Source organism: Neoarius graeffei, chromosome 28 (assembly GCF_027579695.1).
Source record: "Neoarius graeffei isolate fNeoGra1 chromosome 28, fNeoGra1.pri, whole genome shotgun sequence".
Classification (NCBI taxonomy): Eukaryota; Metazoa; Chordata; class Actinopteri; order Siluriformes; family Ariidae; genus Neoarius; species Neoarius graeffei.
This window is the reverse complement of record NC_083596.1, coordinates 39,848,219-39,863,431: the sequence shown is the minus strand read 5'-3', so window position 1 is coordinate 39,863,431 and position 15,213 is coordinate 39,848,219. Positions and strand designations below refer to the sequence as shown.

Here is a 15,213-nt window from a genome sequence, read left to right as displayed (position 1 = left end):
GACAATATAACTAAAAGGGAAAGCCAAAATGTAACACATACATGACAGCACCCTGGGACATAAAGCACTCATACATCCCAGTTTGCCAAAACACTATGCCTTTAACGATTTAAACGTCTTTAACTATTTAAAAATGTCCAAAAGGTACTCCATACAGTACAAATAACGACAGACAGACATTTATATTTTTTATTTATTTATCTGTTTTTTATTAAAGTACAATGAACAAAAACAACACTAGCTTATTGAAAACTACATACACGGTCATGTAACATTCTTACACAGTGCTTAAAACTACTACATTCCTCTTTGGTTATAGAGATGGCGCACAGAAGTTGCCTGGCCTACAGTACGCTAAACACAGGTTAATGTGACTTTTTACAAATGTTAAATATAAATCAGACGTGCTTGAACAGGGAAATGAAACTATGCTATGTAGTTTCGGCACCTAAGATGTACTGTTTCATGCCATGCAACTTTTTATGAAAGACTTCGTGCAAATCCTGCAGCAGTGACAGAATCAAGCTTGGCGTTCTTCATTTGGGTGCAGTGCGGAGCGTTCAGGTCGGGATCAAGTCCACCTTAGGTGGCATGGATGCTGATTCTCTTGCGTGTGTTCTCTGTGCAGCGCTCCATAATGAGCTCGTGACTAGGCCTAGGAGGTATGGCTGGGGTTTTCTTTGCCTCTTCTTTGTTGGCAGCTTCAACACACAAACGCATAGAAAGAATGTGGTTAAAACACTTGAAATGTGAACTAACATGATGTGAATGTGACTACAAAAAAACCTTGCACTAAGTTATGCCTTTTAAGAAAGTTTTTGTGCAAATTTGTTATACAAAAAAAAAAAACCTCACCTGGACTTTCCTCCATCATGGTTTTGGAGTTTTTCCTCGGCTGGGACGCAAGTCTTCCTCGCTGCTGTAAAAATTTGCGACTCTGTCTGCGGTATGAGTCCTGGCTGATTTGTTGACGACCTTTGGCATGGATGCTCTTGGCATTGCGTATAGTTGATCTGTGGAGAAAGATGAAAAAAATGCTTAGGAAAAAAAAAAATCTCATGTATGCACACACTCTTAGAAATGGATAGTAAAGGTTCGATGTTGCTTCTCATGGATGGGTGGAATCTTTTTCTGAGAGTGTACTTTACAGTATTAGTACTAAATATGGCTAGGTTAACAATATGTTCTTATAACAAGTGGTTCTTCAAGGGTTCTTTGCTTGGTTAATGTTTCTAGCATCCTTATTTGGAACGTTTTTAATAGTAGAAAATCCTACAAGAGTTGTAGGATTTTGTGCAATGTTTAAGGGTTTTCACCGAAGGAACAGTCCGCAGATAGCTGTATTGTATTGGATGGAACCTGCTTTTTTGTTGGTCATAAATATGTCAATACATCTGTAGAAAAAGTGGTTCCTCATGGTTTTTTTTTAGATGGTTAAGCATCCAAACTTCCTGAAAGTATTCTACTTGGGACATTTTCTGAAAAGGAAATTAGTGCGGTTTGTTTATTTGTTTGTGCGTCTGTCTGTTAACAATCTAGCGTCTAGACGGTTGCACCGATTGACTTCAAATTTTCAGGGTAGGTGGGCAATGGTCTGTAGATTACCTGATTCAATTTTGGGGTTAATCGGGACAAGGTGAAGCTCAAGGTCACTGGAAAGGTCAAACTTTCAGTCAAAATAACATTTTCCATTATAACTCAAAAACGGTTGCCGATAGACAAATGTTTACTATTATGAGCATATAGGAACTCCCATATGACCTTTCATGTGGCACCATGACCTTTGACCTTGAATGACTTTGAAATGTCAAACTCAAGGTCATAGGACTATAACCTGACAGCTGATGATTGAGAAATATTACCATTATCAACATATAGGTATAAAATAAGTGTTGCCGGGCGAGGTTTGTTTTTCCTGGCAACACTTGTTGAGTTCTGCATAGAATCTCTCCCCAGAGGGGCAACATGAACCTTTAGAGCAGTCAAGGGTTCTGTGGATGGTTAAGGGTCTAGCTTCCTAAATGGGATTTACTTGGAAACGTATCTGAAAAGGAAATGCTGTAGTCGATGGTTCTACATAAAATCTTTAGGCATTTCTTATAACTGAGTACCTCCTGGGTGGTGGGGTGTTCCTGGTCACACTGCTCCTTTCAGCCTCCACTTCCTTCCTTTCCCCAGTACTCATAAGGAACATGGAGGGATAGTACCCCGTGTCCTCTCCTTTCCTGTCAAACATGCAAAATTGTCTTCAAGTGAGAGATTTGTGGATATTTGCTCCTTGCTTTCAAGTGTTATTAATGAACACAAAAGCCAGAGTCCAAGGAAGACTTGTTTCATACCTGACCACCCACCAGCCATCCAGAAGCTTATGGATGACCTCAATGGTTTCTCCAATCTCCAGGGTGATCTCATCGTTCTGCACTGCTTTATAGGCTTTAATGGTTTTGTACAGCTCTCCTGTTAAATATAAACATGAGTCATCAACAGCTATGATCCATTTGCCCTGGTATCACCATATAATAGTCTACATTTAAAAATCTTTTACTGAAAATTGGGTAAAAATGTTCTTGCAGGACAAACTCTTGACTGACAACTGATAATGCCAATTTTCTTCAGATTTACAAATGTGCATTGATAAATACAAATCAAAACATAAATTACCAACACGTTCATGGCCGATTTACGGTTAGTGGCACAAACAAGTCTCCATAAAAGGCAAAACTGACGGAGCTGAAAATGACTAAATGGTGAAAGACCACCTATGTGCAGTGTGCACTATATTTTCCAGTAATACAACTCATTACAAAATTTGGCTTTTGTCATGTGCTGTTTCTTATGTGAATAGCAGAGGTGGACAGTAACGAAGTACATTTACTTGAGTACTGTACTTAAGTACACTTTTTGAGTATCTGTACTTTAATTGAGTATTTTTTTGGAAACTTATGACTTTAGCTTCACTACATTTGAAAGACAAATATTGTACTTTTCACTCCACTATATTTCTATCCAGGTCCTCGTTACTTGTTACTATGAAGCAGCTTTGAAAGTGGATGTTTTTTCTTTTCTTTTCTTTTCTAAAACGTGATTGTTTTTCGCAGGTGATACTGAGACAGCCTATCAGTAATCACTAAGGTCACATCACGTCCATAGACTGTATAAAATCAAGTTCAATGATGGCAGATAGTTGATGGCAGAATGGAAGGAGGCGGTTCTTCTGGAGAGTGCACGCACTTATGGCCATACCTAGAACCCATGTTTTAGTTTTCTGAAAGGATTAAAGACATGTTTTAAGTGTTTGCTTCGTTTGCCGAAAACAAACCACATCGTGGTCTACAAAAACTTGCTATCCAACCTGCAGAAGCATATTGAGGTATGTAAACGTTTTATTCCAAGAGAAAGCTTGCAACAAAGTTGTCTGTGCTTTTAGAGCTAGCGATAACATTGCAATAGCTATACAGTCTGGTTAGTCAAATGACTTTCTATGGATAGAAAGTCATTTGAATAACATTAACTTATCTGAAGTCCTTTCAGAAATATGTTTCAGCATAATCTTTGCCAAATAAACAGAATGTGGAAATCTTTCTTTTCTAGTAATGTTAGCTACCCAATATGATTTCGAGTTTGAAGAGAGTTTGCTAGCATGTCAGGTGGAGTTTCACTGACTAGCTAGCTTAATGTTAAACCACCACGATGGCACAGCATGCGTTCATTTTGTGAATTCACATTTCTGTCTTGGTAACGGCATTAGGTTTTGTAAGCGTTGTGGCAATAATACAACAATGCTTTGACAGAAAATATACTTTTAATACTTAAGTATTTTTAAAAGCAAGTACTTCAGTACTTTAACTTAAGTAAAACTTTGACTAGACAACTTTCACTTGTATCGGAGTAACATTTGACCGGTGGGATCTGTACTTTAACTTAAGTAATGAAGTTGGGTACTTTGTCCACCTCTGGTGAATAACTAGTCTTACATATTTGTCTTCATTTCAAATCACATGATTTAAAACAAGTGGGTTTGCAGTCTCCTTATATGTAAATGTATAATCTCAGTAGCTCTTTTACTTTTGTGAATACTACATTTTTCCTGCACACAATTTAGATAAAAGGCCCGCTGTTCCCAGATCGCAATCTCAATGTCACACTGACCTGCATAGTTGGGCGCCAGCTCCTCAGACTCATCAGGTCCATCAAGTGGTTCTAGATAGGAGGCTGGAACCCATCCTCTCTGTGCCTCACACTGGCAGAACCACCAACCTGAAGGAAAGCAAAACAAAACAAGTGGGTTACATTGTAATATTCCATGTTACATATATTTCTGAGGAACATCTAAAATTGTTCCGATCCAATAAGAGAACTCCATCCTTGTCTCACCATTGGAACTCTTCTCCACAATATCCACCAAATCTCCTGCTTTCAGGTTGAGCTCATATTTTGAGGTTTTGGTGTAATCTGCGATCACTCTATAGGTATCCAGCATGATTGGACCTGTGATTTCTGTGCAAAGTAAAAAAATAAAATGATCAAATCATCTAACTAGTGAGTTTTCAGTAGAAAAATGGATTCTGTGGTAGGGTTCGAGATCAAACTCTCAAGAGTTCTCCCAGAGGGACAAACTGAAGAAGGCTACATTTAATAATTTGTTTCTGAGCATGGGAATGAAAGTAGCTTCATTAAAAAGGACTGATTTATTACCAGAAGTGGCAGTTCTTGCTCGATCCCTGTTTAAGACAAAGGTTTCGTTTCGTTTTTGTCTGCAAATACAAATCAAGTCTATGAGGCATTATCTTGGATGGCTTTATTAGTGAACTCATGAAGTCATTAAGAAGTCATTCAGACTTACGGATGAGGAGCTGGAGGACTCTCATCATCTGGCCGTACTTTAAAGAAGTTTCTGACCAGCTGACACTGGGAGATCTTTGAAGGCAGGTTGAGCAGAGATTGAAAGTATTCCGTCAGAGTGCCCTGCCTAGTCTCGGTTGACTTCTGGCTGTCGAGCCATTTTGGAGCTGCAAAAGGACACAAATAGGGGATTTTTAGGCAAAGTTGAAAAAAAAAAAAAAACCAGCATAACTTTTGATTGTGCAACCTGGTAAGTTCTAGCACTTCTTCTTTTGCTTTCTGTTTGTAGCACACACTGATCAAACAGACAGGTGTGCAATCTGCGGGAAAGTCCACAAGTTTCGATTTCAGGACAGTGGTAAACCCAAGGCAGTGTTCACAAAGGAAAAGTTTGGTAGAAATTAAAGTTAAGGGCTGTGCATGTGTGTGTAAAATCCACAAAATGCACATAGACTATTTAAGATCTGCTTTCTTTCCAAACTTTGTTTATAAGAAAATACAATTGCATCACCAGTACCTTACAAAAAGTATAACAGAATTAGTGTGTGTGTGTGTGTGTGTGTGTGTGTGTGTGTGTGTGTGTGTGTGTGTGTGAGAGAGAGAGAGAGAGAGAGCACATATAAGATTAACTTTCCTTTTATCAAAATATTGTAGAAGAGTGACAAAAGTATTATACACCAAAACAGCATTACTATCTCAGAAAATAAGCTTTAAAAAAAAAAAAACATCAGTCAGCAAACAGTAGTGTTACTACTAGACAATAAGTTAACTGCACCGAGCCAAATATTAATTCCAGTATAAACCATAAAAAAGTGCATCAGTCTGGGATAAATGAAAAATTTACAGTATTTGCTTAAAAACTGAAAAAACGGATCCCATATTTTCTGGAATTTGCCAGCAGAACCACTCAGTGAAAGTCGAAGTTTTTCTAATTTAAGAAAGTAGAGGGCGTGTCGAACCCAATGAATATGACAGAGTGATACCTGTGACTTCCATGTTATTACTATGAGCCTTCTGGCTAAAAAAGTGGAAAAAGCCAGGAAGTCTTTTTTTTTTTAACCGATGAAAGAGATGGTAACAAAGGAAAGACTCTTTTAAAAAAAAAAAAAAGTGCCAAAAGCATTAGGCTCAACTTCTTCGCTACTAATTACAGAAATTATACTAAAAACTTCTGTCCAATATTTATGCAAAGATGGGCGAAGCCAGATAAGATCTGCTTTCTAATTCACCCCTTTTTAATGAAAAATAATGCTGTCATAAGAACTTGACAAACACACTGTGGATATTCTTATTATAGCTGAAAAGCAATGATCCAATACACATTTAATGTGTAAGTGATTGACACTGAACTAGTGTTGAAGTGTTTCACAAATGTTTAATCGGCTCAAATATTTATTGCTATTAAAGTGATGGCAGCAGATGACTGAGATACACTACCGTTCAAAAGTTTGGGGTCACTTTGAAATGTCGTTATTTTTGAAAGAAAAGCACTGTTCTTTTCAATGAAGATCACTTTAAACTAATCAGAAATCCACTCTATACATTGCTAATGTGGTAAATGACTATTCTAGCTGCAAATGTCTGGTTTTTGGTGCAATATCTCCATAGGTGTATAGAGGCCCATTTCCAGCAACTCTCACTCCAGTGTTCTAATGGTACAATGTGTTTGCTCATTGCCTCAGAAGGCTAATGGATGATTAGAAAACCCTTGTACAATCATGTTAGCACAGCTGAAAACAGTTGAGCTCTTTAGAGAAGCTATGAAACTGACCTTCCTTTGAGCAGATTGAGTTTCTGGAGCATCACATTAATTTGTGGGGTCGATTAAATGCTCAAAATGGCCAGAAAAATGTCTTGACTATATTTTTCTATTCATTTTACAACTTATGGTGGTAAATAAAAGTGTGACTTTTCATGGAAAACACAAAATTGTCTGGGTGACCCCAAACTTTTGAACGGTGGTGTACATATTATTTATTATAAGATGCACTACTGTCACACTTTTCTGGCTTCCTTGACGATTGTAGATTTGCAATGCTTGATTTGAAGCAGGTGTTTCCTGAGGCAGGGTGCAACTCGTTCTCTCTCTTCAGTATAATCAAATGATGTGGAAACAATTTGATTGCAAAAAAAAAAAATGCAGTCTTGAAAAATATGATGAGGTGAGAGTCAGTCATTCTTACCTGGCAATGTAGGAATGATACGGTCTTTAACGTTAATGTCGCCTGCCTCAATTGGGAATATCTCCTTCAGAGATTTCTAGATAAACAACAAATGCAAGCAAGGGTTTAGATACTAAAAACATTACTGTGCAATATATTGTATCCACAGAGTGAAAAAAAAATCTTTCTATAGAAAATGTCTGAATAATAGGCTTACATGGAAAATATGGATTTCTGGATATTTTCTGTAGATCAGTTTCTCTGACTGGTCGCTCCATTTCACCATGATCATGTACACCTTATTTATTCCATGAACAAGCAACAAAGTGTTAATTCATCCTCATCAAAACCATATGAACTTGTGGCTTGTGCCAAGTATTGTATCATATTGCAAAAATAGTATACTTTACTTACATAATGCTGGCTTGGATAGAACCTTTTCTCAAAGCCCAAAAGCTCTACATGTCGCACATACGGTTCTGCCATCCTGAACACCGACAAGACTCACAGCAGGAAACTAGAGTTAAAAAAAAAACATGACATGCTGGTATTTATAGGATTCACTTTCACATAGGAAATGAGACGTGATGGTAGGTGGAGTGTGGAGGTTTCCTCCTTTTTCTTACACGAAACAAAAGTTGAAACTAAAAGCATAGCCATAAACGTTGTGGGGATTTCTTTTTCCTGAAGTGCAGTCTGAGAATTTAAACATCACATGTCTTGCAGGAAGATGGAAAGGTTGATTTTAAGGTTTCTTTTTTTTTCAGTGTATGCATTATTATAGATGCATTATTGAGATACTGATTAACCATGGTAAATATTTTACACACTGATCTCAAAGACGTTTTCTAGAAGAGAGAGAATAAAAAATTAAGATGGAGGTCCCTTATCAAAAAGAAGTATAGGGGAGAGCGGGGTAAGATGAGCCAGGGGGTAAGATGAGCCACCCCCTGTTTCTAAGAAACAGTAAACAAATGTGACCATGTGACCACATTCAAAGGGGGCCGGGACCATTTACTTACACTTGTGGAGAGGAGCACCACATGTCAAACTAGGTGAGGGACATATTTATAAAAATGTGTTTTTGTGCTTTCTAAGTCAATTCCATGTTTGTCCACAGTGAAGATGATTTAGAGAAGACAAAAGTAGAATAATATTTAGACACATTAGGGTTAAGTTAGTGGCTTTCTAAGCTATGATATGAATGCTAATAAAAATAATTTTGATTAGCCTAATCCCCTTTATTAGCATTTTTCTACAAAATGGTGGCCATGGGGTAAGATGAGCCATTAGATGTGGGGCAAGTTGAGCCACTGGCTCAACTTACCCCATTGGTGGCTGAGCTTAGCCAATATGGATGACACTTAAGTTTTCACATTTACTGGTCATATATGACAACATATATATATATATATATATATATATATATATATATATATATGACATCAGATGAGGAAGACCAGTTGTTAGATGTGGGGGATTATGTTGTGGCAAAATACACGGGGAAGAAGAAAGTGCATTTCTTCATTGGCCAGATAATCAAATTGGATGTCTTCGAAATAGAGGCAAGATTTCTCAAAAGAAGCCGGTCATGCCATGGCTCTGCAAGAAAGCCAACCTTTGTCTTCAAAGAGAAAGATGAGGCTGTCCTGTCAAGACAGGATATTGTGAAAAAATTGCCCCACCCCTTTACTGTTGGGGGGACAGCACGGAGGGAGAGGCAAATGGTGTTCCCTTGCCATTTGAACGCTTGGAACATTGAATAATGATGAAATGATTGAATGATTGATGGACTGATTGCTGCATGTTTTAGCAATGTTTTAACCTACTGAAAGAAATAAGATTCTTTTGGCACTGTTCTACTGTTTTAGTAATTTCTATAATATAGTATATCTCTCATTCCCTCTCTAACCATCCCTCTTTCTATCTATCTACGCATATCTCCCTCTCTGTCCATCTATCTATCCCTCCCTATCCCATCTCATTCTATCACCTCTCTCTTCATCTCCCCTTCTCTATGCAACGGCCCTATCCCCCACTTGATTGACTTGACTTGATTCATTGATTGCATTTCTAATAATAAAAGTTGTTTACTTTGTTAACCTAACATGTTTTGTGTTGGCTCAATTTACCCCACACAGTGGCTCATCTTACCCCGTGCATGGGGTAAGTTGAGCCACTTGACATTTTTTTTTCAAGAGGTAATATCACTCTAACCATAAGAGCTTATCAATTATGTTTTGCTCAGATAGTAACAGTACACTTTGAAATTTGGTATGGTGTGTAGACTGGAAGCAAAAATGGCTTTAACATGTAGTTATGATGAAAAATGTAAAAAGTGGCTCATCTTACCCCACTCTCCCCTACTTCAAGTTCATTTTATTAAGTATACTTAAATAAAGTTAAAGTATATTTCCTTAAGTACAGTGGTGCTTGAAAGTTTGTGAACCCTTTAGAATTTTCTATATTCCTGCATAAATACGACCTAAAACATCATCAGATTTTCACACAAGTCTTAAAAGTAGACAAAGAGAACCCAGGTAAACAAATGAGACAAAAATATTATACTTGGTCATTTATTTATTGAGGAAAATTATCCAATATTACATACCTGTGAGTGGCAAAAGTATGTGAACCTCTAGGATTAGCAGTTAATTTGCAGGTGAAATTAGAGTCAGGTGTTTTCAATCAATGGGATGACAAATCAGGTGTGAGTGGGCACCCTGTTTTATTTAAAGAACAGGGATCTATCAAAGTCTGATCTTCATAACACATGTTTGTGGAAGTGCATCATGGCACGAACAAAGGAGATTTCTGAGGACCTTAGAAAAAGCGTTGTTGATGCTCATCAGGCTGGAAAAGGTTACAAAACGATCTCGAAAGTGTTTGGACTCCACCAATCCACAGTCAGACAGACTGTGAACAAATGGAGGAAATTCAAGACCATTGTTACCCTCCCCAGGAGTGGTCGACCAACAAAGATCATTCCAAGAGCAAGGCGTGTAATAGTCGACAAGGTCACAAAGGAGCCCAGGGTAACTTCTAAGGAACTGAAGGCCACTCTCACATTGGCTAATGTTAATGTTCATGAGTCCACCATCAGGAGAACACTGAACAACAATGGTGTGCATGAGAGGGTTGCAAGGAGAAAGCCACTGCTCTCCAAAAAGAACATTGCTGCTCGTCTGCAGTTTGCTAAAGATCACGTGGACAAGCCAGAAGGCTATTGGAAAAATGTTTTGTGGACGGATGAGACCAAAATAGAACTTTTTGGTTGAAATGAGAAGCGTTATGTTTGGATAAAGGAAAACACTGCATTCCAGCATAAGAACCTTATCCCATCTATGAAACATGGTGGTGGTAGTATCATGGTTTGGGCCTGTTTTGCTGCATCTGGGCCAGGACGGCTTGCCATCATTGATGGAACAATGAATTCTGAATTATACCAGCGAAATCTAAAAGAAAATGTCAGGACATCTGTCCGTGAACTGAATCTCAAGAGAAGGTGGGTCATGCAGCAAGACAACGACCCTAAGCACACAAGTCGTTCTACCAAAGAATGGTTAAAGAAGAATAAAGTTAATGTTTTGGAATGGCCAAGTCAAAGTCCTGACCTTAATCCAATTGAAATGTTGTGGAAGGACCTGAAGCGAGCAGTTCATGTGAGGAAACCCACCAACATCCCAGAGTTGAAGCTGTTCTGTACGGAGGAATGGGATAAAATTCCTCCAAGCCGGTGTGCAAGACTGATCAACAGTTACCGGAAACGTTTAGTTACAGTTATTGCTGCACAAGGGGGTCACACCAGATACTGAAAGCAAAGGTTCACATACTTTTGCCACTCACAGACATGTAATATTGGATCATTTTCCTCAATAAATAAATGATCAAGTATAATATTTTTGTCTCATTTGTTTAACTGGGTTCTCTTTATCTACTTTTAGGACTTGTGTGAAAATCTGATGTTTTAGGTCATATTTATGCAGAAATATAGAAAATTCTAAAGGGTTCACAAACTTTCAAGCACCACTGTAAGTAAATAAAAGTAAACTGAAAGCATTCTCTTATTTTTAGTTTAAAAGAAGTATACTAGAAGCACACTTGAATAAACTTCTTTTTTTGTAAGGGGTTTCATTGTGAAACACGTAAGATACTAAGTATGTACATGGAATATAGTTTCTAACCAAAATGGTTAATTTGTCCATGATACCCTGCATTTACTCTCAGAACTTGTTGACTGAAAATGAGAAGGAAAAATCATGCAAGACTCCAGAGTTGTTTCAAAATATATTTCATCACTTTGTGCATTACCATCTTTGGTTTGGTTTAGTTTAGTACAACTGAGATGGTTTGTTGAGAAAATCTTAATAGGAACTACACATACATTATCGCAGACATGCTGGAGCTCACGTCCTCATGTATTGAGGAAGAGTTTGCGTTTTGCAGTGTCAAAACATTACATAAGCTGTGCTTGACTAGAAGCATATGCTTCCTTACATGAGGAAAAAAAAATCTCTTTCTCTTTGTTCAAAAGATTCAACACTGCAAAAAATGGCATCAAGTGAAAATATCTTGAGTATAGTCACATTTTAGCTGTTTCCTATTATAAGATAATAACAAAGCAAATTTAAGCTTAGGAAATATATTTCTATTTTTTTTAATTATTATTAATTTCATGCCTGAAATAGTCCTGTACTAGTGGTAGATCATTTTATTAATTTCAAGCATTTATCTATCGAAAGAAGCAAAATAATCTGCCAACTGATAAGGAAAATCTGGAGCCTGAAATGAATAGAAATAGAAATGTCTAGAAATAGGTTTAATAAATCATACACACAGATTATTGTTAGCTTATAATCGGAAACACTAGATCAATTTAACTATATTTAAGACATTTTTCAATTGCTAAAATGTCATTTTTGCAGGGAATACAGGAAGAGGGCAAATAGATCGTCTGTAATTCTCAGCTGGCAACGAAGGAGTGGTTTAGCATCATCTCATCTCATTATCTCTAGCCGCTTTATCCTGTTCTACAGGGTCGCAGGCAAGCTGGAGCCTATCCCAGCTGACTACAGGCGAAAGGCGGGGTACACCCTGGACAAGTCGCCAGGTCATCACAGGGCTGACACATAGACACAGACAACCATTCACACTCACATTCACACCTACGGTCAATTTAGAGTCACCAGTTAACCTAACCTGCATGTCTTTGGACTGTGGGGGAAACCGGAGCACCCGGAGGAAACCCACGCAGACACGGAAAGAACATGCAAACTCCGCACAGAAAGGCCCTCGCCGGCCACGGGGCTCGAACCCGGACCTTCTTGCTGTGAGGCGACAGCGCTAACCACTACACCACCGTGCCGCCCCGGTTTAGCATCAATGTCAGAACATTCAGAGAGCTGCCAAAGAGATTTCTACAAAAAAATAAACAGATAAAAAAGTTTTTTTTGTCTAAAATACTGATAAACACTCACCAGCCACTTTATTAGGAACACCTCACCACCTGCTGTTTGATGCAGTTCTCTAATCAGCCGATCCCTTGACAGCAGCACAATGCATCAAATCACGCAGATCCAAATCAATAGCTTCAGATAATGTTCACTTCAAACATCAGAATGGGAAAAATTGTGATCTCAGAGTGTGACTTTCACTGTGGCATGGGTTGACTGGTTTGAGTGTTTCAGAAACTGCTGATGTCCTGAGGTTTTGACACACAACCAGGGCCGCATTAACCCTTGCCGAGGCCCTGGGCAGACACACCCCCGAGGCCACACCCCCGCCTGTCGTCAACTGCGCTCAGCAAATTCACCCCCTCAGACGTGCCTGTCTAACTAGACACAGAAACTTAAATAATGACAGTTGCACAATTAGAAATACTATTGAACATATATCCATCAACACCTATTTAATCGAGAAAAAGCAATGGTGAAATAGGCAATTGCATGGTGAAAAAATCCATCAGACATCACGGTTAACAAGTCTGGTTAACTAAAGTTTAGCCTCAAGAAGCCTTTGAATGAGTGAGTCAATGAACAACATGTCAAGAACATAACCGAGGCCTACAACAGTTTCTTTAGTATTCAGAACAAGAACATTCATTTGGTATATAACCGTTCGTTTTCATTTTGGAATCCAGGCGACTTTTAACTTGTGAAAAAAAAGAGTGATAACAAAGAAAGAAAAATATCTTGCTTCTCAGAAATAAATCTCAAAATGTTAGGCTATGTGAAACATTTCATCCTTTCACACACGTAATGTCCCAAACAGCAGTGGCACACAGCTTTGCGCATTCAGTTTGACAGCCATGGGTCAACTTACAAGGGCACTTTCCTACTTTTCTGGAAAGCGAAGTCATTAATTAAATCATCGAACTCAAGCTGGCGTAGCATGTGAACTTAAGACATGGTGGACAGTGATCATATTGACAATGACGGGTGATTTATGCGACGGGACAAGGTGGGCTTCCTTACAGGTGGCGAAATGCATCAAAAATGTTATCTCATCTCATTATCTCTAGCCGCTTTATCCTTCTACAGGGTCGCAGGCGAGCTGGAGCCTATCCCAGCTGACTACGGGCGAAAGGCGAGGTACACCCTGGACAAGTCGCCAGGTCATCACAGGGCTGACACATAGACACAGACAACCATTCACACTCACATTCACACCTACGCTCAATTTAGAGTCACTAGTTAACCTAACCTGCATGTCTTTGGACTGTGGGGGAAACCGGAGCACCCGGAGGAAACCCACGCGGACACGGGGAGAACATGCAAACTCCACACAGAAAGGCCCTCGCCGGCCCCGGGGCTCGAACCCAGGACCTTCTTGCTGTGAGGCGACAGCGCTAACCATTACACCACCGTGCCGCCACAAAAATGTTATCAATATTAACAAAACTTCTGAAAATATCGTTTCATATTTTCCGATCTCGCTACCTCCAAGGCCCCTTAGTGGCCGAGGCCCTGGGCAGCTGCCAATGAAGCCCATTAAGATAACGCGTCCTTGCACACAACAGTCTCTGGAGTTTACACAGACAGAATGGTGCAGAAAACAAAAAACACCGAGTGAGTGAGGGAGCGACAGTTCTGTGGGTGGGAACAAACATCTTGCTGTTAAGAGAGGTCAGAGGAAAATGGCCAGGTTGGTTTGCTCTTTTTTGCCAGGAAGGATATAGTAACTCATAGCAACTCTTTACAACCATGCTGAGCAGAAAAGCATCAGACTGGGTTCCAGTCCTGCAGCCAAGAACAGGAATATTAGAATCAGGAACAAGTTCCTATCAAAATGGCCGGTGAGTGTATAGTGGCTTTAGTCTGGATTTACAATTATTTTTAAAAATGTTGTCACAGAGCCTGTTTTCTTCATGGGTTTTTTTATGCTTAAGTTTTTTTTTATCTTTTCCATCAAGCTCCGCCCTGAAAGTTCCCAGTGACTCTTGCTCCTTGTAAGTTTTGTTTTGTGTCCTCAGCCTGTATAGCTTATTTATACAGTATACTCCTTTAATTGAATGTGTTGTATAATAGTATAGTATTTCTTTGTCATGTTCTGGTTTGGACCGTATTTAGATTTTAAGAGTAAGAAATTACCCCTGAATGAACACTTCTGATTACATGTAGTGAAAGTTCATTATGTCTACCTATTGAAACTATTCTTTAAATTCGTTTCTTAAGACAAGGATTTTTTAAGATGTTACCTTGACAGTTCCGGCGATAAACTTCCGCCTTCTTCAAAACAGTCACCAGATGTTGAGTGGTGACGTGCCTTATCAGCTGATGTTACTCTAAGGAGGCGTGAACGTCCCGCCCAATTTGACAGGTAGTTCACGCCTCCTGCTGTCAGGTCACTCCTCCAGGACTGCGCTCCAGGTGTGTGACAGCGCGTACGCTCCCTCATCCCGGTTCATCGTTCTCTGCGCACGCTTTCGTATCTCCACTGCCTCTAAAATCCAACGCTGGAATCTATTTTCTTCTGATTACATTTTGACCCCATTATTACATAGATCAGCCAGCTTAAGACACATTTTGGCTGAAAACCATTCAATTAAACACAAGTTAAACATCATGTTAATAACCAATATTTACCATTACCTAGAATTTGAATTAGATAGAATTAGCCAATTTATCTATATATTACCGAAAGTTCTCATCTCATTATCTCTAGCCGCTTTATCCTTCTACAGGGTCGCAGGCAAGCTGGAGCCTATCCC

The 15,213-nt window shown here is 39.0% G+C and overlaps 1 protein-coding gene across 1 annotated transcript; it reads right to left on the bottom strand.

The window, feature by feature from the left end:
• Positions 1-179: 179 nt before the first annotated feature.
• Positions 180-14,773, bottom strand: ncf1 (neutrophil cytosolic factor 1). The gene is made up of 12 exons (XM_060912291.1): positions 14,701-14,773; positions 7,419-7,521; positions 7,222-7,302; positions 7,026-7,101; positions 4,844-5,009; positions 4,696-4,754; positions 4,375-4,497; positions 4,150-4,257; positions 2,340-2,457; positions 2,112-2,225; positions 856-1,013; positions 180-701 (listed from the first exon to the last, which is right to left on the bottom strand). Exons 2-12 carry the CDS (start codon positions 7,488-7,490, stop codon positions 583-585), a joined length of 1,194 nt encoding a protein of 397 aa, XP_060768274.1. The 5' UTR covers positions 7,491-7,521; positions 14,701-14,773; the 3' UTR covers positions 180-582.
• Between the last annotated feature and the right edge of the window lie 440 nt (positions 14,774-15,213).

Coding starts and splice junctions, on each gene's coding strand:
- ncf1 (XM_060912291.1), bottom strand. CDS start 7,490: ATGGCAGAACCGTATGTGCGACATGTAGAGCTTTTGGGCTTTGAGAAA. Junction 4,755..4,843: donor AGTCCTCCAGCTCCTCATCC/GTAAGTCTGAAT, acceptor TTGTATTTGCAG/ACAAAAACGAAACGAAACCT. Junction 4,258..4,374: donor TGTGGAGAAGAGTTCCAATG/GTGAGACAAGGA, acceptor GCTTTCCTTCAG/GTTGGTGGTTCTGCCAGTGT.